The 26,006-nt window shown below is 37.1% G+C and overlaps 1 protein-coding gene across 13 annotated transcripts in view; it reads right to left on the bottom strand.

Moving 5' to 3' along the window:
- CCDC171 (coiled-coil domain containing 171) overlaps nt 1-26,006 on the bottom strand; it is a 509,668-nt gene that overhangs the window by 330,684 nt on the left and 152,978 nt on the right. For all 13 annotated transcript variants that reach the window (XM_072655937.1, XM_072655913.1, XM_072655979.1 and 10 more), the window contains one exon: nt 12,277-12,415. In XM_072655937.1, coding sequence (XP_072512038.1) covers nt 12,277-12,415 — 139 coding nt within the window. The remainder of the gene's footprint in view (nt 1-12,276; nt 12,416-26,006) is intronic.

Genomic DNA, 26,006 nt, shown 5'->3' on the forward strand with positions numbered 1-26,006 from the left:
GCTTCTAATGTGAAGGGCATGGTGTACCAAGCTTCAGGGGTTTTGTGAAGCTGTTTTCAGAGATACTTATAGGGACTTATAAGTTTTCATTTCTTCCCAGGTGGTATGATGTAAGGAGAGGTGTTTATTCCTCTGCTGGCCTGTGCTCTGGTCTGTGAGTGACCACAAGCACTCTTTTTTGCCCTGGAATTGTGAAGAGAGTTCCCTTTTCATTGCTGCCACAAGCTCTGCTATGCCAGTGTTCATTCTCACCACTAGACTGCCACACAGATCCAAATATGAACAAAGCAACAGAGTTCTGCCTCAGCACCAGCAAAGAGACCCTGTAATCTCCTGACCAACTGTTCCATCCCTTTACCATCTGTGGGCTGAGAGCTCCTGAAGCAGTCACTGCCGCCACTGCCGCCACCACCACCACCACCACCACCACCACCACCACTGATTCATTCATTCCCAAGGCCTGCTCATGGTTTGCTGGGGTCAGGGCTGTGCTGAAGTCAGGGTTAGACTGTACTCTTCTTTCACACAGGTGTGACAGCCCTTTCCAACTAACCTTCTGAGTTTCTTTGGAGTTTGTGGGTTGATATTTCCAGAAACCATCATAGCTGCCAGTGATTCATTCCCCTGAGGCCTGCTCCAGATTTGCTGGAGCCCACTCTGTGCTAGCACATTTTGCACCAGACTACATTCTTCTCTCAGCCTGGTGCAAAAGACTTTTCCAGTCAACCTTCCAGGTTGTCTTGAGCTGGATATTTGTTTTATTCTGTCTTTTTGCAGATTCTGCTGCTCTAGAATTTGTTTAGAGTCATTTTTACAGGTATTTGGAGGGGTATGGGGGATAGGTCTGGCAAGTCTCTGCTTTTACTTCACTATCTTGGCTCTGCCCCCTCACATCTATATTTTAATACATTTTATATCTACCTACCCATTTGACATTGCATTCCATTATAAGTCATGTAGAAATAAAGATTTCATCAACTGACTTTTTTTGCCTAGAATATCTTCACTACTCTCAGAAAAAAATTCACCTCTAACAACCTTCCAACAGTCTGTCATTATCACCAATTCAGAAGATGTCTACTCTACCATCCATTTGATCTGCAGCCTCCAAAGCTACTTTCCTTTGTCTCCAAACAAATACACATTTATTTCCTGCCTCCTTACAACACGCATACTTAACCTTGTCTTATATTTGGTATATACTATGTTGAAACAGAGGACTGCTAATGTTCCCAGCAGCAACGACCATTAGGTTGTAGAAACTCAAATGTATTTATGAAATTGAAACAAACGGGTTTTTTATTAACAATCACCAGAGGCCAAATAAATGGCTTCTTTGAAGCATCTTTAAAATGATAGCTAATAAATTTTTCAATTGTTTTCGTTTTTCATCATTTAGAGTTTATACTTAACTGTAGTTCTTACTATACTTGTGCATGTAAGTCAAACTACTCTGCTAGGGAACAGGCCTTGACTTGTCTACACAGTTCACTTTTAATGGCCCCTACTATAACATAACAATATAACAAATTTGTTGTTGCTGCAGATGATGATAAAAATACACATAGAGAATTCAGAAGGCTAAAGAAAAGACAGTTTCAGGAGACAATGATTTGTCCCAGCTCTGCTGTTCATTTGCTATATGTCTTTAAGAAAATTAACCAAGGGGCGGAGCCAAGATGGCAGAGTAGAAAGACACACATATGCGTACTCTCCCCATACAGCCCATAAGATACAAGTAGAGAGGGACTATCAACAAATTTTGGAGCAGCAGAAGTGGAGAACAACAGAGTGGAGGAGATTTCCAGCTCAGGGTGACCTGAAAGGCCTATGGGAAACGTCTGTTGCACCAGACACAGAGAAAAGCTCAGCCCAGCCTTGACCCCATGGTTCATGAACAGCCCTCAGGGGCAGAATCTCCAGTTGCAGAATCCCCAATCCCAGTAGCAGCAGTCTGCAGATCCCTCAACCCACAGGCGCCAAAGGTCAGTGACGGGGTTTTTTCAGCTGGCTGGATGAAGAGAAGTTGGAACTCAAAGTTTTAGGAACAACTGTTGAGTATTATTCTTTCAACTAGGAAATAAGAAATACAGGTAATGGGGTATAGAAAGTTATCTTGACCTACAGGACAAAAGAGAAGATGTGGATAAGGGAAGGGAGGGATGTTAGAAGGAAAGGCAGATTGGTGATGGGGGGAATTATAATGCCCGGCATTTTGGGGTGGGGGGAGGGGAAAAATGGGGAGAAAATTTGGAACCCAAAATTTTGTGGAAATGAATGTTGAAAACTTAAATAAATAAATTTTAAAAATCAACATCAAAAAAGAAAGAAAGAAAGAAAATAAACCAACCTTACTGCATTCTCATTTTCACACTCATACAACTGGAATAGTAACTTCCTTCACCCAGGCACTTATGTAGTATGAATTTAATCAGAAGCGATGGGGAATTCATTAATATACAAAATTCCTATGGAAGGCAATTCCCTATACCAATGCAGGACACCATCTCTTCACCTTACACTTAGAAAGTTGACTATTACACTGAAGGGTCAGATGACATAACTAGTGTCACAAACCACTATGTCAGAGGTGGAAAATACACCTTAGTCTTTCTGAATTTAAGAAAGACTATCTAATCACTGTGACATGCTGTTTCTTTCATCACAAAGGCCTGTTAAAACAACATGTAACTTCTATAGAAAACTTCATATTTTATAAAATGCCAGTTATCAATACAGGGCATCATTGTTAAAAATTTTGTCTACAGCAACACCATTCTTCATCTTTCAACTAAAGATTTAAATATTATATAATGTTTTCTTATATAAACATTATACAATGAATTTTTTTTCAGTTTTACAACTAGAAAAATCTATGACATAAAGTCTACCCAAAGTCACAATGAAAAAGTTAAGTAGTAAAGTAAGGAGAGCACAAGTCAAGTGTTTATTAAATCTCCTTACTTGCAGAAGAAACTAGAGAGAAGACTTACAACAAAAACAAAGTCAAAGACCAAAAATAACAGCTACCTTCTGTTTACTTTCAAAGCAAGACTCTTGATTTGACAATATAGTACAAAGTAAAGAAAAACATATTCTCCAAATGTGGAAGCACACTTTTAATAAAAACCTTTATGTAACTATTGAAAATCTTCGCATAACAAAAAGACAATCTTTTTGGCATACACTCAACATATGTAAGAAATACTCAGATGACTGACTAGTAAGAAAATTTATATAGAACAATCATTTTAAGTGTGAAGGCAAAAATAAAAGCCAAGGTAAACGTACAAATACCTTGTTTAGTTATCCACTCCTCCTTATTTTGCAGTTTTTTCAAGGAGAAAGTAATTTTTTTCTCAATCCCATCTTATCATAGGAATTTCAGGAGAAGTACATGGGGAGATGAGTCAAATTTTTCCCTATGGAGTTTTGTTGTTCAGTCATTTTTCAGTCATGTCTGATTCTCTGTGACCCCGTTTACTGGTTTTCTTAACAAAGATACTGTAGTAGTTTGCTATTTCCTTCTCCAACTCATTTTACAGATGAGGAACTGAGGCAAACAGGATTAAGTGATTTGCTCAGGGTCACAGGTCAGATTTTAATTCAGGAAGATGACTCTTCCTTACTCCAGGCCTGACACGCTGTCCTCTGTACCACCTAGATGGTACCTCTGTACCACCTTTGAGTTTTAATATTTTACAAATATATTTTGTGTCAATATGATATGACAGTAATATTTTGATTGCATATGTAGTTGCCATTCTCTGTGCCCTGGTAGGTCTCAGAAGGAAGGCTAGTTTTGGTTAAAGAAGATGAAAATTATGTACTTTGGAACCTAGAGAAATCAGTTTGTATCCAGCCCTCTGAAGACTCAGATTCCTTAGCTGGATCTATAATCTGACCAGAGTACAGAGCTAACATGTGAAAAGGATATGAAAAATTTTGAGACGAAAAACCCCAATGTCTAAAACCTGGGGAAACTGGGACCATCTCTAAAGGGTTAGGACTATTCTGAGGCCTAGAAGGTACACCCTGGAGCTCAAATTAAGTTAGAAAGAACCAAGATGGGTCAGAAAAAAAGAAATCATTTACTTCAAGCTCCTACCCAAGCAACAAGATACAATGGCAATTCTCTCTCTCTCTCTCAAATTTTTAGTTCTAGATTCCTACTCATCTTATACTTTTAAAAGCATCATAGTGTACTAAAAATTATGCCAGAGAGAGATTCTGAAAATTTAATTTTGTATCTTCGTTCTAATACTTAGTTATATGACAAAAAGAAAGTAATTCTCTCTGCATTTGTTTCTTTCTGTTTCTGCCAAGTAGGTTCAATTAAAATTCAATTAAATATTTATAAAAAAGGAGAAAATAATATTTGACTGCTTATCTACACGACATAGTTATTTTAAAGAAAGCACTTTGTACCCCTTAAAGCACTACATAAATGTGAGTTTATTGAGGCCTGATCGCTGCTTATTGACCGAGTCTCAACCTGTTCTCATGGATCCTGTTTGGATCCCTGTTTTTAATCTTGCCTTAACCTACAGTGTTAGAAAAAAAATATAGACATAAAAAAGCTCCTTTTCCCCAATATATACACAAAATTTGTCACTCTCCCCAACCCCCTCCAAAAAAAAAACCAAAAAAAATTAGATTTCTAGGAAGAATGTGGAAACAATATATTGAAACAATATATTGAAACAATAACCAAGTGAAATTAAGTTAAAAGCCATACCTAAAATATTCCTTTGTCCATTAATTTTCAAAGTCCAAAAAACATTCTTCTTAATGCAATGGTTAGATTACTTGAAGTTAAAATGTTACTAAGAAACCTAACTTTTAAAGCCATCAGTTAAATATGTGCAATGCCTACAAAGTAAAAAAAAAAAAAATGGATAGATAACCATTTTCAATAATAAATTCTTTAGAGAGCAAAATACTCATTCTCAACAAATTCTCCTGGGGACTAGAATTCCCTTTTCAATATATAGGTTCTCCTGGAGCTGTAACTGTGTATTACTGAGTAGCAGAAAAAAAAATCTCTGGAAATGATGAGCTGAAAAAGAATATTTCATCCAAGAAAGCACAAAGCACGTACTAATAATACTAATTTGAAAAAGATAGCTCCCCTGCTTCAAAAGAAGCTAACAGAAAAATCTTCAGCAATTTCTGAAAAGACTCAAATGGATCAGCTGATTCTCTAGTGGTTTCTAATACATATGATCTGCCAAGTAGGTTCAAATAAAAATTCAATTTTATATTGAAGTTTATTAAATCATTGTTAAATTCATACATTTCAAATTAATAGTTTAAAGTTTTTAATGACAAATTCAACAAGTGAAATTAAATATAGTACATGGCAGAACAAAACTCTAACTTAGCAATATTAAAACCTTGATCTTGGGTCACATAATATAACATTGTTTCCTCTATACTATTTGAAAATATCAAATACCATCAGTTCTATAAATAACATTTTTAAAATCCATACACCTAACAATATAACAATACAGTTAAATGCATTGTTTAAGTTTTGAGTTGCTCATGCTCATTAAAGTACCTGTTAAAGACTCAAAAGACCCAGTTTGAACTTTTCAAATTTTATGTTGCATTTTTATATTCACTTCCCATACAGTGAGAAGGGGAGGGAGGATATGAGCATTAAGTGCCTATTATTTGCCAAGCAATATGCTAAGTGCTTTATAAATATTCTCTCATTTAATCTGTACAACAATCCTACAAGTTAGGTGTTACTATGCACATTTTACAGTTGAGGAAATTGAGACAAATAAGAAGAAATGACTTCAACAGGTTTACTTAGTTAAGTGTCTGAAGTCGACTTAGAAGTCAAGTCTTCCTGACTCCAGGTTCAGAACTCTATCCACTGACATGGAAGAAAAAGGTCAGAAGGTCCACTGAAAATTTGGAGACAAGCATTTAAGCTAAAGAAGGGGTTCAATAACCTCCACGGAACTACTGCTCCTTTCATTCCAAAGAACAGTGGTACAGATTCTCTCTTTTCCCCTTCTCTTCATCTCAAAACTTTTTTTATATAATTCCCTACATTCTCCTTTCTCTAAGTCTCTGATAACAAGGTGGACCTTCTCCTTGACAAACACAATCTCTCTTCTACAGGTACCCAGGATACCATGTATTATCATCTTCTCCACAATATTACAACCTCAATCATCTCTCCCACTCAAATGTCCAACCTCTTCCTATCTGCTATTTCCTTCCCTCATCCTTCAAATACTGAGTTTCTCCCATTCTTAAAAAACCTTTACTAGCATCCTCTCAAAGCTACTTTTCTCTATCTTTCCTCCACTTTTCAGCCAAACTCGTAGAAAAAGCTATTTACAATTTCTATTCTCATTTTCTTTCTTTTCACTCTGTAATTCTTTGAAATCTTGTTTTTAAACTCATTATTTTGGGGATGGAGCCAAGACAACAGAGTAGAAGAACAGACCTGTAGAAGCTCTCCTCCCACAGTCCATAAAATATTTGTAAAAAATGTCTCTAAACAAGTTCTAGAGCAGCAGAAGCCACAAAACGACAGGGTGAAGGAGATTTCCAGCCCAAGAGGGCCTGGAAGGCCGACAGGAAAGGTCTTTCGCATCGAGCTCAGAGCAGAGCACAGCCCAGCCTTGGCCATGTGGCACAGCATGGCAAGAACAGGATTGGAGCAGGTTACGGAGCTGAATTTCAGGCAGTAGCTGTGGTTTCCAGATCCCTCAACCCACAAACTCCAAAGACAGCATCAAAGGTCAGTGAGAAAGCTCTTTCACCTGGATGAGAAGGGAGCAGGGCCCTGCCCTACCCCTGTCCCCACGAGACAGCAGCAGTGTCCATTTTTGGAGCCCTCAGCCTAAAGACCCTGGGGGAATCAAGCAGCTGATCTGGATCTCAGCTCTGAGTGGTGTCCCTGGGTTGAGGAGGAACAGTTGCATGGTAGAGCTGGTGGAGTCTCTGGAGAGGGAATTTTACTTGCAGATCCTGGGCAAAAAAAGCTTGGGGTTCCTCCAAGATAAGAGTACAGGCCAGGAGAGGAGTAAACTCCTCTCCCAAGACTGTGTCACCTTGGAGGAATTGAGAACTTACAGGTTCCTAGAGAGTACCTATCTCTTGCCAAAGAACTCAAGTCAAGTAACTGGCTGGGAAAAAGCCCAAAAAAGGAAAAAAAATAAGACCACAGAAGGTTACTTTCTTGGTGAACAGGTATCTCCTTCCATCCTTTTGGATGAGGAAGAACAATGCATACTGTCAGAGGAAGTCAAGGCTTCTGCCTCCAGTACCTCCAAAATGAATACGAAATAGGCTCAGAAGAGCTTGAAAAGCAAGTCAACAGCTTGCTAAAGGAGAACCAAAAAAAGGCTGAGGAAAATAACACCTTTAAAAATAGGCTAACTCAATTGGAAAAAGAGGTCCAAAAAGCAAATGAGGAGAAGGAGGCTTTAACAAGCAGAATTAGGCAAATGGAAAAGAAGGATCAAAAGTTCACTGAACAAAATAGTTCTTTAAAAGTGAGTGTGGAGTTCAGGGAAGCTAATTACCATACAATAAACCAAGAAGTCACAAAATAAAACCAAAAGATTGAAAAACTAGAAGATAATGTGAAACATCTCATTGGAAAAACAACCAACCCAGAAAATAGATCCAGGAGAGACAATTTTAAAATTATGGGACTACCTGAAAGCCAGGATCAAAAAAAGAGCCTAGACATTATCTTCCATGAAATTATCAAGGAAAACTACCCTGATATTCTAGATATTCTAGAACCAGAGGGCAAAATAAATATTGAAAGAATCTGCTGATCATCTCCTGAAAGAGACCCAAAAACAGAAACTCTTAGGAATGTTGTACTCAAATTTCAGAGTTTCCAGGTCAAGGAGAAAATATTACAAACAGACAGAAAGAAACAATTCAAGTATTGTGGAAATACAATCAGGATAACACAGGATCTAGCAGCTTCTACAGTAAGACATCAAAGGGCTTGGAATAGGATACTCCAGAAGTCAAAGGAATTGGGATTAAAACCAAGAATCACCTACCCAGCAAAACTGAGTATAATACACTTCAGGGGGAAAAAATGGTCATTCAAGGATATAGAGGACTTCCAAGCATTCATGATGAAAAGATCAGAACTGAATAGAAAATTTGACTTTCAAACACAAGAATCAAAAGAAACATGGAAAGGTAAACAGGAAAGAGAAATCACAAAGGACCTTCTAAAGCTGAACGGTTTACATTCCTACATGGAAAGATAATATTTGTAACTCTTGAGACTTTTCTCAGTATATAGGTAGGTGGAAGGATTATACACATACACACACATACACACACACACACACACACACACACACACACACAGAGTACATTGAGTTGAATCAGAAGAGATGATATCCATAAAAAAAAAATTAAATTAAGGGGTGAGAGAGGAAAATATTGGGAGAAGAAAGAGAGAAATGGAATGGGGCAGACTATCTCTCATAAAAGAGATAAGAAAAATCTTGTTCAATGCAAGAGAAAAGGGAGGAGGTGTGAGGGGATAAGTGAAGCTTACTCTCTTCAAATATGGCTTAAGGAGGGAATAACATGCTCACTAAATTTGGTATGAAAATCTATCTTACACTACAGAAAAGTAGGGGAGAAGGGGACAAGTGGGATGAGGGGGATGATAGAAGGGAAAGAAACTGGGAGAAGGGAGTAACTAGAAGTAAACACTTTTGGGAAGGGACAAGGTCAAATGAGAGAATAGAAAAAAAAAGAGGGGACAGGGTAGGATGGAGGGCAATATAGTTAGTCTTATACAACATGACTATTATGGAAGTCTTTTGCAAAATGACATATATATAGTCTATATTGAATTGCTTGCCTTCTCAGTGGGGACAGATGGGGAGCGAGGAAGGGAGAGAAACTGGAACTCAAAAGTTTTAGGAACTAATGTTCAGAATTGTTTTTACATGCAACTGGGAAATAAAAAATACAGGTAATGGGGTATAGAAATCTGTCTTGCCCTTCAAGAAAAGAGAGAAGATGGGGATAAGGGAAGGGAAGGGTGTGACAGAAGTGAGGGCAGATTGGGGGAAAAGGTAATCAGAATGCACAGTGTTTTGCAATGGGGGAGGGGAGAGATGGGGAGAAAATTTGGAACTCAAAATCTTGTGGAAATAAATATTGAAAACTAAAATTAAATAAATAAATTTTTAAAAAAAAGAAAAATAAATAAACATATCATTTTTACTAGGTAGAATTCACTACAAAGTTACTAATGTTCTTAATTGTCATTCTTCATCCTTTTCAATTCATCTCCTCTATTTGATGCTGTTGACCACCCTCTCCTCCTGGATAGTCATTTCTCTCTAGGTTTTCATGACACTCCTCTCTCCTGATTCTCCTTCTCATTGACCATTCCTCTTGTTTCCTTTGCTAGCTCATCATCTATATATAGTCTCTAGCTGTGAGTGTTACCAAAGATTCTGTCCTGAGACCTCCTCTGCCTCTGTTTGTCTCATCACCTATTCCTTTCCCCCAATCTTTCTACTCCCCCTCTCTTTCCCCTGCTCCCTCTGCCTTCTTTCATTTCTCCACTTTCATGACTCTAGATGATGTCATAAATTCTCACGGATTTAATTATTATCTTTATTCCAATGAGTTAATTAATCCCTAATCTCTCCCATGTCGAACTGTATTAACAATGGCTTATTGCACATTTCAAACTGTTTTTTCCACAATCATCTCAAACTCAGCAAATCGATTGGTCAGTCAACAGTCACAGTTAATCAATTTACACATCCAAAACAGAATTCATTATGCTTCCATACAAACCTAACCCTCTTTCAAACCTCCCTTTTTCTTTCAAAGCTCTTGTTAGTCTTCAAGTTTCCCAGGTTTGTAACCTTGGCATTATTCTCACTCTCCCTAACTCCAAATATTCAATCAGTTGCCAAACCTGTCATTTCAACCACCTCAGTTTAGGCCCCCATCACCTAAATTATTGTAACTGCCATCTAACTGGTCTCCTACCTCCAAGTTTCTCTCCAATTAAGTCTACTCATCACATAGATTCCAAAGTGATATTTCTTAAGTGCAGATCTGACTGGTTTCCCTTCTCAATCAATTCCAGTGACTTTGTTTAGTTTCTAAAGTTCTTCACTTGGCTTCAATCCACCTTTCCAATCTTACTATATGTTGCCCCTCTTCCTACACACTGTCATGCAGTTAAACTGGCCTTCTGTTTCTTACATGTTTTCTCCATGCCTTTGCACTGACCATCCTCCTTCACTAAAGTACAATCCCACCTCACTTCTACTTCAAAGAACCTCTGTGTCTTTAAAACAGAACCCAAGCATCACTTTCTACATAAAGTCTTTCATGACACCCCCAATTACAAGTGCCCTCCCTAATTACTTTATATTCATTTGTTTATTCTGTATGTACTCATAGTTATATTTGCTTATATGTGATAACTGACATGTATTAATACATAATAAGAATATAATACAAATATATATTTATATTTATTCTCTACATACTTACAAGCATTTGCCTTCTCTGTTAACCTATAAGTTCCTTGAGAGCAGACATTTTTTCATTTTTTTTATTTGTAACTCCTATGCTTAGCACAGCGCTAGATATATAGCAAGTACTTAACAAATCCCTGATTGATTTGATAAGATGAAACACTTCCAGTGAAAGGCAACCAAGATGGTGGAGGACCCTGAAATCATACCACATTAACAACTAGTTGATGAAACTTGGAATGTTGTGTATTGACAAAAGATTTTGATGGGATGGAAGATGACATAATGATAGCTGTTTTTAAACATCTGAAATATTTATGTCACGCTGAAAAGGGATTATAATTGTTTTGTTTGTGCAAAAACTAAAAGCAATGGATGAAAATCTGAGTGGCTAATTTAGGTATCATATGTGGTAAAATGTCCTAGTAATTAAAGCTACCCAATGCCTTGGGAGATACATTGGGAGGTAGTGGGTTCTCCTTCCCTAAAGCCTATTTAGCAAAAGGCAAGATGATCACATGTCCAAAATGCTAAAGAGAGGATTTTTATCCAGGTCAAAGTTAAACTGTATACCTTCTGGGGGTTCTTCCAATTTTGAGATTCTGTTATTCTGAGTTTTAGAGAAAAAAATCCATATTATATTTTTCCCTACCCACATGCTATTGAGATAGAAGCTGGAAAGGAGGAAAGTTTAACACAGTCCACCACTGTGTCTAAAGCTCTATGACCAAATTTCAAATTCATACAAATGGCCCAAAATTCTCTCAAACTCAAAGTACACCAGATATACCCAATCACAGCCAAGATGGAACCAAAAGTTAACCAGATAGTGGGGGCAATTCAAATAGAACTAAAAACAATTTCATTCAGGTATGAGTTATTTAGTAAATAGTAAAATCTTTGGTAATGACAGAGCTACTGATAGTGAAGTAATGATCTTGAAGATCGATAATACTAACAAGGAAAAACATGAGGCATAAGAAAGAACACTGAATTTGGGGATCAAAGGACTTAAGTTCAAATCCTAATTTTACCAATTCTTACATGTATGATCCATAAGTAGTTACTTAGCCCCTCTAGGCCTCAGTTTCACCATCTGTTAAATGAAGTGTTAAACCAGGTAACATAGAACATTCCCTCTAGTGTTACATCTATCATCTATACTCTTCTTCTTCTGTGGAAAAAGTAAGCAAACTAGATGGGAGAAGCCGATAAGACATGAGCAACCAAATTAAGGAATCATAGGAGAACGTCAAGGTCACAGATCATTCAGTGTTAAGTGGAAAGAATGTTCAGAGATCATCAAGTCTCCCCTTGGTTTTTACCAATTAAGATTAGGTCCAGAGAGGTAAAATGTCAAAGAAAGTCATACAGTATAACTGTAGTAGAGAATGCATTTCTTCTAAATCTTTGCCATTTCTCTTTCTACTACCTCATATACTCTTTGAGGACCTCAAAGGAGTTAAGATTTATGTATTTAAAGGAAAGAAAACTTGCACTATATTTACTTTTTAATTCCATGCCTTAAGACACATTTCACAAAATCATACTAGTCCCTCCCCTCCCAAACACAAAAGAAACCCAAATTAGTGAGATTTACAATATTAATTAGTTATATCCAAGATATTTTGAAACTTTCTCCCAGTATGTCAGTAAAGTTATTTTCATAAAATCCTTCAGTTTATGCCATTAAAAAAAAACACATCAACTTTTGACCCAATAAAGTATCATAGGATATTTTTTTTATCCTTACCACTGCTAGTTCTTCCTGTAATTCACTGAAACTTTTTTCATTACTCTGAAGTCTCTTTGAGAGGTCCATAATTACTTTCTTCTGTTCCTCAATCTCTTCATTTAGTTTCTTGTTTTTAGAGAAACACTCTCTTTCTAATCTGAAAAAGTAAAGTGTCAAAGAAGGTTTTTCAAATATACTTTTGTCAATGGCTATTATATACCCTTAACAGAACTGACAGATGTACTATATATCATGTTTTCATGCCATAAGGCATTTAAGGTTACCTTTCCTTTTTTTTTTAATAAAAAGGATTCTATACACTGAAATGAAAGATTTTAAAGAAATGGTACCTCCCCTTATGTTATTATATGTTTGTACTGTGCCTGGGGTTAGAAATAAAATAGATTTGGTGGTGCTGGTTAGACCTCCAAATTATTTTTGATGGACATCCCACATTAGCTTAGATGCTTCTGCAAGAAATAAAAATAACAGAATTGTAGAATTCACATGTAAGTACTCTCCATCATACTAATTAAAAGAGTAGGATGGCACAGATAAGCAAAAAGAAATTTACAGTCACCTTTGGATTTCTTATACGATGTTGAGTCCAGAAAATTTACTGTCCTACTGTATTATATTATAGCTTACATATTTTATTTAAGCATATTCATGGTGAAAGACAGATGAGAAGTATATGATTTGAAAGAGGAAATTCACTTTAAAATTTTATGATGATTATAACCATCATATCATGCTAATAATAATAATTGGTCACTTATTTATATACATGTGCACATGTGTGTTTGGGCCTGTGTGTGCCTGTATGTATAATCTAGATTTAAGTGATTACAGATAAATGTAACAAAGTTTTACAGCAGATCCCCAGTTTTCTGAATCATAATATAATATTGGTATAATAAGACAAAGAAAATATGTATTACTATATTAATAAAAAGCTACCCCCTAAATATATTATTATATTTACCTTACTGCAGAAGCTCATGATAAACATTTGCAAACAAAGTCACCAAGAAGATACTTGAAACTTATGAACCAACAATCGTTACAAAAGATGAAAAGGCACAGAAATTCTATTAAAAAGTCATTAAGAGCCTATAAATTAAGCCAACCTATATTTTAATACTCAGAGAACATCCTTAAAATCATGTTAACAAATAAAAGAAGTTAATTCTTTTATAGTCAAGTCATTATTTACACACAGATACAGAGTGCTGTGACTTAAGCAGAAGCCTGACCACATTACTTGCCCTATTGCTACTTCAATAAAATACAGACTTTTCTAGCTGCAAGTTAGCGACCATCACAAACTGACTCCAATAAAATGAATCAACACACATTCATTAAGCAGTTCCTATGTTTGGGCACAATGTGAAATACTAGGCATACAGAGACAAAAATAAAGTCCCAGCCTATTTTCCCAAGGCTCACCCACAATCCACTCCAGTCAATTGGCCTGCTTGTTGCTGATCACACATAAAATGCCATCTTTACATAAGTCTATGAGGCACTTCTCCCTCAGCTAGACGTCTTTGAATGCCTAGTTTCCTTTAAAGCTTACCTCAAGAGCTACCTCTTAAAGGTGGCTTTACCCTTCAGCTACTAGTCCACTCCTCCAATTGTTCTGTATTTTCTTTATAGATATTTAATTTATTTGTATATGTGCATCTTTTCTAGGTTGACAAAATGTAAGCTCCTTGAGGTACAAACTGTTTTATTTTTATATTTGTAGCCCTAGTCCCTGAAACAATGCTGGGAAGATACTAAGAATTTAATAAATGCTTGTTGGTTGATGACCTTAGGAGGTGAATGACAGAAAAAAATGTCCCTTATATATCAATAGATTCGTCACAACATTTTTGGAGTTTTATGAATAACAAAAAAATCAGAAAAATAAATATATGTCAAATAATTTGGAAATACTTGAGTATATTGTTACATGAATGTTTGAATTATTATTATACCATATGTAATAATGAATATGAAGAATCCAGAAAAACAAGGGAAGACTGATAAAAACAGATATTTATTAAAGCAGAATAAGGACAGCAATATTCAGAGTGACTACTTAATATGAAAGTTGGAATGAATGAAATCAGTTATAGACCAATATTTCACATTATATACCAAGATAAGTTCTAAATGGATATATGACTTAGCAAAAGTCAAAGAATTACCTTTGGAACCACTGACAGCAGAATTACTCATGATCAAAGAAGGGATAGAGAGACGAACAAAAAAAATGGACAATTTTGATTGTGTAAAATTTTAAAGCTTTTGCACAATAAAACCAGTGTAGTCAAAATTGGAAGGGAAACAGATAAATGGAAAAAGCTTTGCAGCAAGTTTCTCTAATAAGGGTCTCATTTCTAAGACATATAAGGTTCTGACTCAGATTTATAACAAAAGTCATTCTCCCACAGATAAACTGTCAAATGACATTAAAAGGCTATTTTCTAGGGAAGAAATTCAAGCTATCAATAATCATATTTTTAAATGCTTCTAATTACTAATAATCAAGACAATGCAAATGCAGAGGTTCTAGCAAATATCCATCAGGTTGGGAAAGAAAACCATAAGTAAAATGACAAATATTGAAGGGGCTGTGAAAAAGCAGATACATTAATACACTGTTGAAGCAATCAACTAATCCAGACACTGTGAAAAGTAATTTGGACCTATTCCCCAAAAAGTCACTAAACTGTGCATGCCCCTTAGTTCAACAACATTCTAGGCCTATCTATACCCTAAAGAGATCAGATAAACAGAAAAAAGGATACATAAGTACAAAAACATTTACAGTGGCTCATTTTGTGGTGACTAAGAAATGGAAATTCAGCTGATGCCCACCAATTGGGAACTGCTAAACCATTGTGGTATATGAATGTAACAGAATAATATTATACTACAACAAAAGACAAAAGAGATGGACCAAGGAAGACTTGGGGGAAAAAATATGTACAGTGAAGGTAAGAGAGCCAGGAAAAAATTTCTACAAGAATATGAGCATCATAAAAGACAATTTTAAAAGACTCAAGAATGCCATCAATTGAGTAACCAACCACAATTCCAAAGGACCAATGATGAACAATGCTCCCCTCCTCCTGAGAAAATGGTAATGGACTCAAGATGCAATGAAACATATATACAGGGCTATGGCCAACACAAGAATTTGTTTTGCTCAATGATGCACATTTATTTTTGTGGTTTGTTTTTCTTTTTATTCAACTGGAGACGGAAATGAACTGGAGAGGAGGATTAGGGATAAGGTGTCTCCCTCTCTCTTTCTATAAATGGGATTATGGAAGAAAGACCAAAAGGATGAACAAACAGGATAGTTTGAGAGTTAGTTACATGATAAATTTAGTATATACTTAAAAAGAAAAGCAAGCTCTCCATAAGCTTGAAGTATAATCCTCTCCTATTCCACAATGTATGTATAAATGCTTACTTTATTTGGTGTTTCTTAAGTTCAAGATAAAAAATGAAAAGACAGATAGAAATGAATGAGAGAAAAGGCATATATTAAACACTATGTGTCAGGCACTGTGATAAAAACTGAGATATAAACATAGGCAATATAGACAGTCCATGACATCAAAGAACTTAAAAAATAGGGGAAGACGACACAAAAAGAGGAGTAGTGGCCAAGAGAAACTTGTTGATAATATTGATTTTATTACTTTTTTTCAGAGTGAGGGCTAGGCATGAAGATGGGTAAGGAGTAGTGTGGTAGTTCTGGATTTAGCCTCAATAAGGTGAATATTTATCAATAAGAAAGCTAAGGATAAGAATTTGGAAGTTCCAGGTTGGAAACAGAAGCTAAAGTGTAGGAGCATGTTCAAGGAAGACATGGTAACACTTAGAACTCAGGTCAAATAAATAGCCAACTCTAACTCCTGATGATACCACAATTTACCTAACAAGAATTTATTAAAAATCTACCATGTTGGCGGAGCCAAGATGGCGGAGTAGAAAGATGCACATACTCTAGCTCTTCCCCCACAGCCCATAAAATACCTGTAAAAAATGACTCTCAACAAATTCTAGAGCAGCAAAAACCATAGAACAACAGAGTGAAAGAGATTTCCAGCCCAACATACCCTGGAAGGCCAACAGGAAAGGTCTATCGCATGGGTCATGGAGCAGAGCACAGTCCAGCCTTGGCCGTGTGGCACCAGGAGGAACAGGACTGGAGCAGGTCTCAGGGGCAGAATCCCCAGAAGCAGCAAAGATTCTCAGATCCCTCCACCCACAGGCGCCAAAGGCAGCTTCAAAAGTCAGTGCTTTTTTACCTCAGTAACAAGGGAACAGGGTCCTTCCCTACTCCCGACCCCAGGTGGCAGAGGCTATACCAGCAGCTGCTGTGGCCAGCATCCATTTGTGGAGCTCTCAGTCTAAAGCCCCTGGGGAATTGAGCAGCTGATCTGAACTTCAGCCCTGAGTGGCAGCCCTGTCCCTGCCTAAAGCCCCTGGGGGAATTGAGTAACTGATCTGAATCTCAGAGGTGAGCAGAGTCTTGGGGCGTGGTATGCTGGAGGTGGCTGTGGAGAGGAAATTCTACTACTCACAGATTCTGGGCAGAAAAGCTTTGGATGCTCCCAGACCAGTGCACAGGCCCTTGATTGTGCCACCTTCGAGGAACTGAGAACTTACAGGGCCCCAGAGTATACCCTCCTCTGGACAAAGAACTCAAAAATCAAAGAACTGGCTGGGAAAATGCCCAAAAAAGGGGAAAATAATAAGACTATAGAAGGTTACTTTCTTGTTGAGCAGGTATTTTCTTCCATCCTTTCAGATGAGGAAGAACAATGCATACTTTCAGAGGAAGTCAAGGCTTTCATAACCTCCAAAGTAAATATGCAATGGTCTCAGGCCATGGAAGAGCTCAAAAAGGATTTTGAAAATCAAGTAAGAGAGGTGGAATAAAAGTTAGGAAGAGAAATGAGAGTGATGCAAGAAAATCATGAGCAAGTCAACAGCTTTCTAAAGGAGACCCCAAAAAAATGCTGAAGAAGGAATCTACCATGTTTAAGGTATTATGATAAAGACTATATATACAAATATAAAATTTAAAACTGGTTCCTTCCCTCAAGAAATTTATATTCTTCCTACAAGAGAAACACAACATTTACACAAATAAATAAATACAATATAATTTGAAAAGGGAGAGAAAATACTAACAACTAAGGGTATCAGAAAAAACTTTCCATGGGAGATGGTATCTGAGATAAATCTTGAAGGAATCTAAGGATTTAAAGAGTTAGAGGTTAAGAGGCAGTGTACTTCAGGTAGGCAGTGAATGTGTACAAAGGAGTAGCCAGGATATAGAATACTGGATGTGGGAGACAGCAATTCTTTTGTCTAAGAGAAGCCCTAAGAAATCCTAAGAACATTTCTCTTTGGCTACTGATGAGTAATTGTAAAGTAGGACCAAAATAGGTGAAAATAAGGAACATCAAGACCATAAGTATAAATATTCTCCATTGAATTTTACAAGATAAGAGGATTTTATACTCATCCCCAGTAAAATTCTCCTAGCAAAATATTTGAGGCTAAGATGCAGCACTAATGTGGGAAACAAGAAAGTTCTGTTTTACATAGTCCTAGGTGATAAGGGTTTCAATCTAACATGGACAGGTTAGAGGTCAGAAACTAATGCACAGGCTCAAGGAGCTTGTGAAGAAGGGTCTATCAGAGAGGAGAACATGAAGTCACCTGGCCAGGAGATGGTATCGCAGGAGATTCAAAGTTCAGAAAACGGTATAAGAAGCCCCATCCTTCTGAAGGTATTGTGGTCGTCCTGTAACCTTACTGGGCAGGCTACTCATCCATTCAGGGAGAATGGACACAAAGATTAATAAACACTTTCCTGATTTCACAACAGGTATTGTTCTTTGCTTAAGGTGAGCATGTTTCTCACTGCTGAGGGCTTATTAGACGGGCTCACTTCTAACAATTTTTGGGGCCTCGTCCAGGATCTTTCGCTTCAGAAAGGTTAGGAAAGAATCTTCCTTGTGGGGGATGAAAGCGCATCCACTGATTTTTCAGTGGCCCAAATACCCACAGATACAGTTCCCCTCTTCTGATTGCTAACTTCTCCAGGACTGTTTGGAATTGTTGTGAACTCAGGAAAACAGGTAAAACAATGGATTAAACGGCTAGAGGCAGTGTAAGTCAGGGACCTCAGCAAGGGCGGGAAAATCAGTCGCTAAGTACTACTTTGCCAGACCTCAGTATCTTAGGCGCAACCAGTCCTTTGGGGACCTTCAGGGCATAAGCCCTAAGGTGGGAAGTAAGGGCTCTTAAGATAATAGTACCAGGGAGGGGATAAATAATCCTCTGAGTATTCCGTCAGAAGCCTGTCTGAAGGAATCCTGGCTATATTCCTTCCCCTGTCTGCTAATGGAGAGAGAGCAGAGAGAAAGAGGAGGGAGGGAGAATCTAGATTCTGCGAAGGATCCTTTTGAAACTGGCTTGGAATCAGTCAGAGAAAACTGCCATAAATAGTTGAATTTTGATCCATCTAATCTAAAATTAGTCTATTTCCTAAAAAGAGAGGAACTGTATTGCTTTATCTGTTCTGTGTATGTTTGTAAAGTGTTTTGTTAAATTGTAAATGCAGTCATGCTGCCAGCCAGAGTAGCAAGGGCTGTAACTGGACTTTCCCTTGGAATTCTGCTATCTCTTAATCTCTCCCTCTCCTTCCCTCCCTGATTACAGAAGTCTTGGAGGAGTGAGTGTGCTGCAGAGAGAAAGAGAGAAAAAGATATTTTACTGTTTGGCTTGATCTGTTGTATGAATGGTGTTAACAGAGTCTGAAAACTTTTTAAAAGTTGGTTTAAAAAAAAAAATCTTTCTGCATTCTAACCCCTTTCCAGGTTTGTGAAGGTGAAAAGATTTTTACTGTTTGCAGAGAATTCAACTTAAAAAAACCATGGTTCTTTTGATAAGTTAAATTGTTAGGCTCTTAACATCTAAGTATCTTTTTAAGGAACAAAGAAGCTGGAAGAAAAGGCCAGTACTTGGTTTATTTGAGATATAAAAGCCGGGGGGTGGGGAGGAGATATGGGTAGGATGGAAGAGTATTCATGTGCCCAGACTTTGTACCCCCTTCCCCTCCCTCATCCCACTTAAGAAAATGTTTAGCCTGAATAGGAAACCAATAGACAAAATTATGGGAGGTTACTGGATTTAAAAATTGTTTACTGTGATTTATAATTATTACTGTTAGTTGTTAAGTTCCCAAGCTCCATGCTTGGAAGTCACACTTGGTCAGCATTAAATAATTTAGGACTCTTGCCTGGTCTAGTCAGGCTCTTAATCTGATTCAAAACCTTTTTTTTGTAGAAACTGGGAAGGATTTTCCTCCTCAAAGGAGTAGCAGACCATTCCCTACCTTCTCTTTTGCAATGGAAATTTGCAGAGTAAAAGACAGGAATTCTAGAGAGAAAAGTTGAATTTTGATTGAATGAGATCTCAAACCTAAAATCTGTTTAAATTAAGTAAATATATCTGATACCAAACAATGTGTTTAACGTTGTAAATTCACTTTTGAATTTCAGTGATTTCACTTAGAAGCATTAACTTTGTCTATGTGCTCAGATCACTTGCACAAGGGAGAGGCTACCTTCCCTCCCCCCCCCATTTGATTTAAAAGCTGGAATGAGACTGGGAGAGCTTGTCAGGTGGGCTGCAGAGGGGGAAGGGGAGCTAGAAAATGGCATTTCAGCTCTTTAAGGAAGTAGAGTAAAAAGAGATTATGGGAAGTTCTAAAGTTTTCTTTTAATTAGCAAGAGTATTTGATTTTTAAAAAGAGGGCTAAAATGTTTATCATTAGTGATTATAAATCTAGATTTGATGAGACTGAAGTCAAAATCTGTCCTGAAGAAATACAGACCAGCATCTGAGAATGCTCTATCAGGATTAAGCAGAAAAAGACATTGTTATTTGGCATTTATGATTGTAAAGTGCTTAACACAAAGATGGGTATAAGGATGGGTATATGTTAGATGCAGCACTAATCTAATGTAATTGTTACACAATTTTCTTTTTTTTAAAATTAATTAATTTATTTTTATTTAACTTTTAACATTCATTTTCACAAAATTTTGGGTTCCAAATTTTCTCCCCTTTTCTCCCCTCCCCCCACCCCAAAACACCGAGCATTCTAATTGCCCCTAACACAAATCTGCCCTCTCTTCTATCATCCCTCTCTGCCCTTGTCTCCATCTTCTCTTTTGTCCTGTAGGGCCAGATAACTTTCTATACCCCTTTACCTGTATTTCTTATTTCCTAGTAGCAAGAACAGTACTCAACAGTTGTTCCTAAAACTTTGAGTTCCAACATCTCTTCCTCCCTCCCTCCCCACCCCTTCCCTTTGGAAGGCAAGCAATTCAATATAGGCCATGTCTGTGTAGTTTTGCAAATGACTTCCACAATAGTCGTGTTGTATAAGACTAACTATACTTCCCTCCATCCTATCCTGTCCCCCATTACTTCTATTCTCTCTTTTGATCCTGTCCCTCCCCATGAGTGTTGACCTCAAATTACTTCCTCCTCCCCATGCCCTCCCTTCCATCATCCCCCCTACCCTGCTTATCCCTTTAACCCCCACTTTCCTATATTGTAAGATAGGTTTTCATACCAAAATGAGTGTGCATTTTATTCCTTCCTTTAGTGGAATGTGATGAGAGTAAACTTCATGTTTTTCTCTCACCTCTCCTCTTTTTCCCTCCACTAAAAAGTCTTTTGCTTGCCTCTTTTATGAGAGATAATTTGCCCCATTCCATTTCTCCTTTCTCCTCCCAATATATTTCTCTCACTGCTTGATTTCATTTTTTAAAGATATGATCCCATCCTCTTCAATTCACTCTGTGCACTCTGTCTCTATGTGTGTGTGCGTGTGTGTGCGCGTGTGTGTGCATGTGTGTATGTGTGTAATCCCACCCAGTACCCAGATACTGAAAAGTTTCAAGAGTTACAAATATTGTCTTTCCATGTAGGAATGTCAACAGTTCAACTTTAGTAAGTCCCTTATCACTTCTCTTTACTGTTTACCTTTTCATGCTTCTCTTTATTCTTGTGTTTGAAAGTCAAATTTTCTTGTCAGCTCTGGTCTTTTCATCAAGAATGCTTGAAAGTCACCAATTTCAAATTTGGAGTTTGTTACATATAAGATGGGGTATTAGAAGGATGTGGCAGAAATCTAATAATTTGAAACTTATATTTGGTTACAAATGAGCAGTGAAAATGCTGATGTTTGCTATATAATGGTAGAGTTAACTTCTTTGCTTTAAGCTAGAAAGGGATTCCAGTGCAGACAGCTATGGTCAAGATGAAAAGGAACTGCATAACCCGAGTAATGGGACTGAGAGAGTTGGAAAGATAAATACAAGTTTGATTGAAAATATGAAAGGCAGATAAGAAGGTTTGAATAATTCTGAATGGGTCATTTTCAGATGGCTTCAGTAAGTTGTGAAGATATGAGGAAAGCATTTTAAGACAGAAAAATCATGTAACTTGATTTGATAATCAATAGTGCAATCAAATTTGAGATGACTATCTGAAAGGATATCAGGTGATAGAGTATGCCCAAGTGGTGGTAAGGAGATGAATTACTGTGCAATGTGATGTGGAAATGAGTTTTAAGTAAACTAGAATAGTCTAAATTTTTAAGTAAATCTAAATATTGTTATATTAGGAATTGTATTGTTAAATTAATGATGAAGTGGTTTAAAAAAGCTGTTATGAGTTTCTGTGTTGTAGCATTCCTATTGAGAAAATGAGTATCCTTAAAAAAATATATACATATTTTTATATATGGGTGTAATTTTCAAGCCTGTTCCATCTAAGGATGTATTAAGTATGGCAAAAAGTAGATTTCTGCTGGGAAGGAAGTTTTAACTAAAAGTGTTTTTGCTATAAATCAAGCATTTACAGAAGTATGTTTGTAAAAGGAAGCTTTGGGGCAAATGTGCAAAGGCCTGGGTTTTAGATCTTGTAATTTTTGCCAATTAAGTTCATGAGGGTTTTATGATAAATTGTAAACTGTTCTTAAAAAAGAAAGATATTTGTTGTATGGAGAAATGTTTTGTATGATTTTTGAAAGACCTACCTACCAAATTTACATTTGTAAGCTAATTTGTTATAATAACTAAAGGTTTTCTGGGGGTTAGAAGATAAGGGACTCGATAAGGGAGACCAAGAATTTTATGGCTCCAGAAAGCTCTGTGATAATGTTAAGACAAAAAGCCTCCTGGTCCCACCCCCCTTTCCTTTTGAAGTCCAGTCATTACAAAATGACTTCTTAAGATGGAATCTGAACTGGAGATGCCCAGAGAAGAGATGTTAACTCTTTCCGATTGTTGAAGGAAAGGAGTGGCACCAGCCCCTCCCAGGGTCCCTAAGACTTGAAGAGTCTAAAATGATCACCCAGGTGGTATGGCCCCTCACTTTGTTCAAGTTGTAATCTCTTATGTAAAGTGCAAACTGTTTATATGTGAAGTTCCTAAACAAGGGATTTGTTTTGGTGATAAATAATCTTCAGTCATTGCTTTTTTGGACAAATTTAAGATTTAAGATGTGTAAGTCCTGGTAAAATTTTTAATTAGGGAAACCTGCCATCTAATGCAAAGCCTCTGGGACCATTACTTATTGTGTCCTACCACTCAGAGAGGAATGTAACTGTTACAGGCAGAAGTTTGCCTCAGGGGAGAATCCTGTCCTCAGCCTGGAATGGAATCCTCCTACCTTAGTTTCCCCACTGTGTTCCTTTGTAAAGGAATGTTTTCCCACTTGACTATTTCTGAGTCTTGCTATAAAGTGGAGGTGATATCTAATTAGGTTCTTGCTTTTCATCTTCATGGCATGTTTCTATAATCAAAGAAGATAATTTAAGACGTAAGCAACAATGCAAATAGTGGAATCTTCCTTTGTTCAATTAATTAAGTAAACAGGTACTCTGGTATGGTCTTGTGAAACGTAAAACACCTGAAATAGAACACTCTTTCTGAATGTTATAGGAACAATTAGATAAAGGATAAGAAACCAAAGTACAGGTGTAATGTTGAATCAATGCTCCATAGAACAAAAGTGGAACTTAAAGTTAACTACAACTGTATGGAATTGTTGAGGATGGGGGTGCTTGGGCCCCAAAGATGGTAACACGCTGGGTCCTGTTCAAAAAAATTCAACCCAAGCCTTCTTTCTGGTAAAGAAGGTCAAAGTTTGATATCTTATCTACACAGGGACTGAGGAAGGAGTCTGTGGTGGTCCCAGGCAGTCCAGGGGTTCTCGGGATGGTCTTGATGGGAGTGTCCAGTAACCTGGAGATTTGTTGATAGGGCATAGTGATAGGGAAAAGCTTATGGGTCTCAGGAGAGCCAGTTCACGTGGAGAAATCCAAGGAGCTTTCAAGGTGAGACCAATTGAATTAATTACTAAGACTAAACCAGAGACATTTTCGGTTTGGGGAAAAGAATTTCAGTCTAAGTTTCTTAGAGGAAGGTAACCTCTGGTAATATTTGGCCTTGATGGAAAAGTTAAATGTTTCTATTTTGATACTAATTCATTTCATGAACATAAGCTGAAGTTAATGTTTGAACATATCACATGTGTAGCTCATTCTTTTAGATTGAGCGGGGTTAGAAAGGGATAGAGTAGTTTGGGAAACAGATGTAAATCTATTAGAGCAATAACTTATCATTTTAATGGTAAATTTGATTTTGTGATTACTATTTAATCAGGAACTAGAACATGTATAGAAAGGCATGTAAGATATTTAAGACTTGCTTCAAAAGATGTTCCTTAGCCAATGTGAAATTATAGTCATATCTGAAACTCATTATTGGAGCTTGCTATTTTAAGATTTTATGAGACTATTAACTGACTATTCTTCTGAGTCTAACTCCAGGTGTGGACAGCAAGAGAGACTGTCTGAATCACTGATCTGTGACGCCAGTGAGCCTGTGAGATGATGGCATGAACTGCAAAGAGGTGATCTCATAGGAAGGTTGGGAGAGCGGTTGTTCAGCCTGGGCTGAGATAGGATTCTCCTGACTCAATTTCCCCACTGGCACCTACCAGACTTTAAGCCTGGTTGAATGCCAGTTGACAATCTTCTGCCTGGAATTGACATGAAGTTAGGAAGATGTTGTTTCCCTGAAATGTCCTTACTCAGTGGCAATTTCCTATAATCAAAAGTTTTATAAGCATAACACCAGATTTATTAAATAGTAGATTGTTGGTAGGGGAACATCTGAGGTTAAGTTTAAAATTAAGCTATTAGGCTTAGGATTTTAGACCAACAATACTGTTAGGGTTCTTTAATTATTAGTAATAGTGTGGAGACAATCAAGTCAAGGGCTTGTGAGGTTAGCATACATATTATTCTGTCTCAGTTGGTTATTGTTAAAAGAATGGTTTGTGATCTATATTGTAAATGCTTTAAAAGAAGCATCACATGACCAGAAGTTGGAATTGTTTTAAACATGACACCTGGCCAAAGGTCCAACTTTGATTTTGTAAGAGTGATAAGAGTATAAAGCTTAGGAATGGTAATCGAAAACTGTATCAAGGTCACTTTTGTAGGAGAGTGGACATCTGGATTTCCACAAGAAGACAAGGGAAAGAAGATGCTGAGATGCTGTGCTGAAGACGGCTTGAAGGAGCACCCACACCAGAAAACTACATCAGACTGCTGTATGAGATGGAACCTCTAAATGAACAATTCATTAACTTACCTTTTCCTTTTGAATCTCTATATCTGTATTTATGAAAGGGACTGCTCCTTTGTAATTTGTCAATGCATTGGTCAACTTTGCTCCCTTTCCATCTTCATGTAAAGGGGAGACAGATGAAGGGAAGAATTCATAGGGGAAAGAATGTTAAGAGGTATTGATTGGATTAAGGTGTAGAATCAGAAATTTTAATAAAGAAAAAGGGGGGATTTTGTGGGAAACAAGAAAGTTCTATTTTCCACAGTCCTGGGTGATAAGGGTTTCAACCTAGAATGGACAGGTTAGAGGTCAGAAACCAAAGAGCAGGCTCAAAGAGCTGGGTGAGGAAGGGTCTATCAGAGAGAAGAACATGGAGTCACCTGGCCAGGGGACAGTATCACAGGAGATTCAAAGTTCAGAAAAGAGTATAAGAAGCCCCATATTTCTGAAGGTGTTATAGTTGTTGTAGTTGTCCTGTAACCTTACTGGGCAGGCTACTTGTTCATTCAGGGGGAATGGATGCAAAGATTAATAAAAGTTTTCCTGGTTTCACAACAGACATTGTTCTTTGCTTAATGTGAGCATGTTTCTCACTGTTGCAGGGCTTGTTAGATGGGCTCACTTCTAAAAACTAACAATTTTAATCCTTGTAATTCCTATTTTACTAGCAGAAAGAGAGCCCTTAACTTCACATCTATCTCCTTACATTTCCCAAAATTTTACGCTCTGAACCATACCTTCTATTGCAAGTATAACTGATTTTCATCATTCACAGTAGGTATGTTTATAAAGTTGTTACAAACATCAAATTAGCAAATATTGAACCAGTGCTCCTGGGTAGAAATACAGGGTTAGGTTCTTGCAAGCCTCTGGTCACAATATTAACTTTAGCACTTTCTAGAACAACTTCACATACATATTTGGAAATTTACCCTTCCTTTTCCTGGATGTACTATACTGTAGATTCATTAACATAGAACTTACAGCCAATAGCACTATCATTCCGGCTGA

Source organism: Notamacropus eugenii, chromosome 1 (assembly GCF_028372415.1).
Source record: "Notamacropus eugenii isolate mMacEug1 chromosome 1, mMacEug1.pri_v2, whole genome shotgun sequence".
NCBI lineage: Eukaryota > Metazoa > Chordata > Mammalia > Diprotodontia > Macropodidae > Notamacropus > Notamacropus eugenii.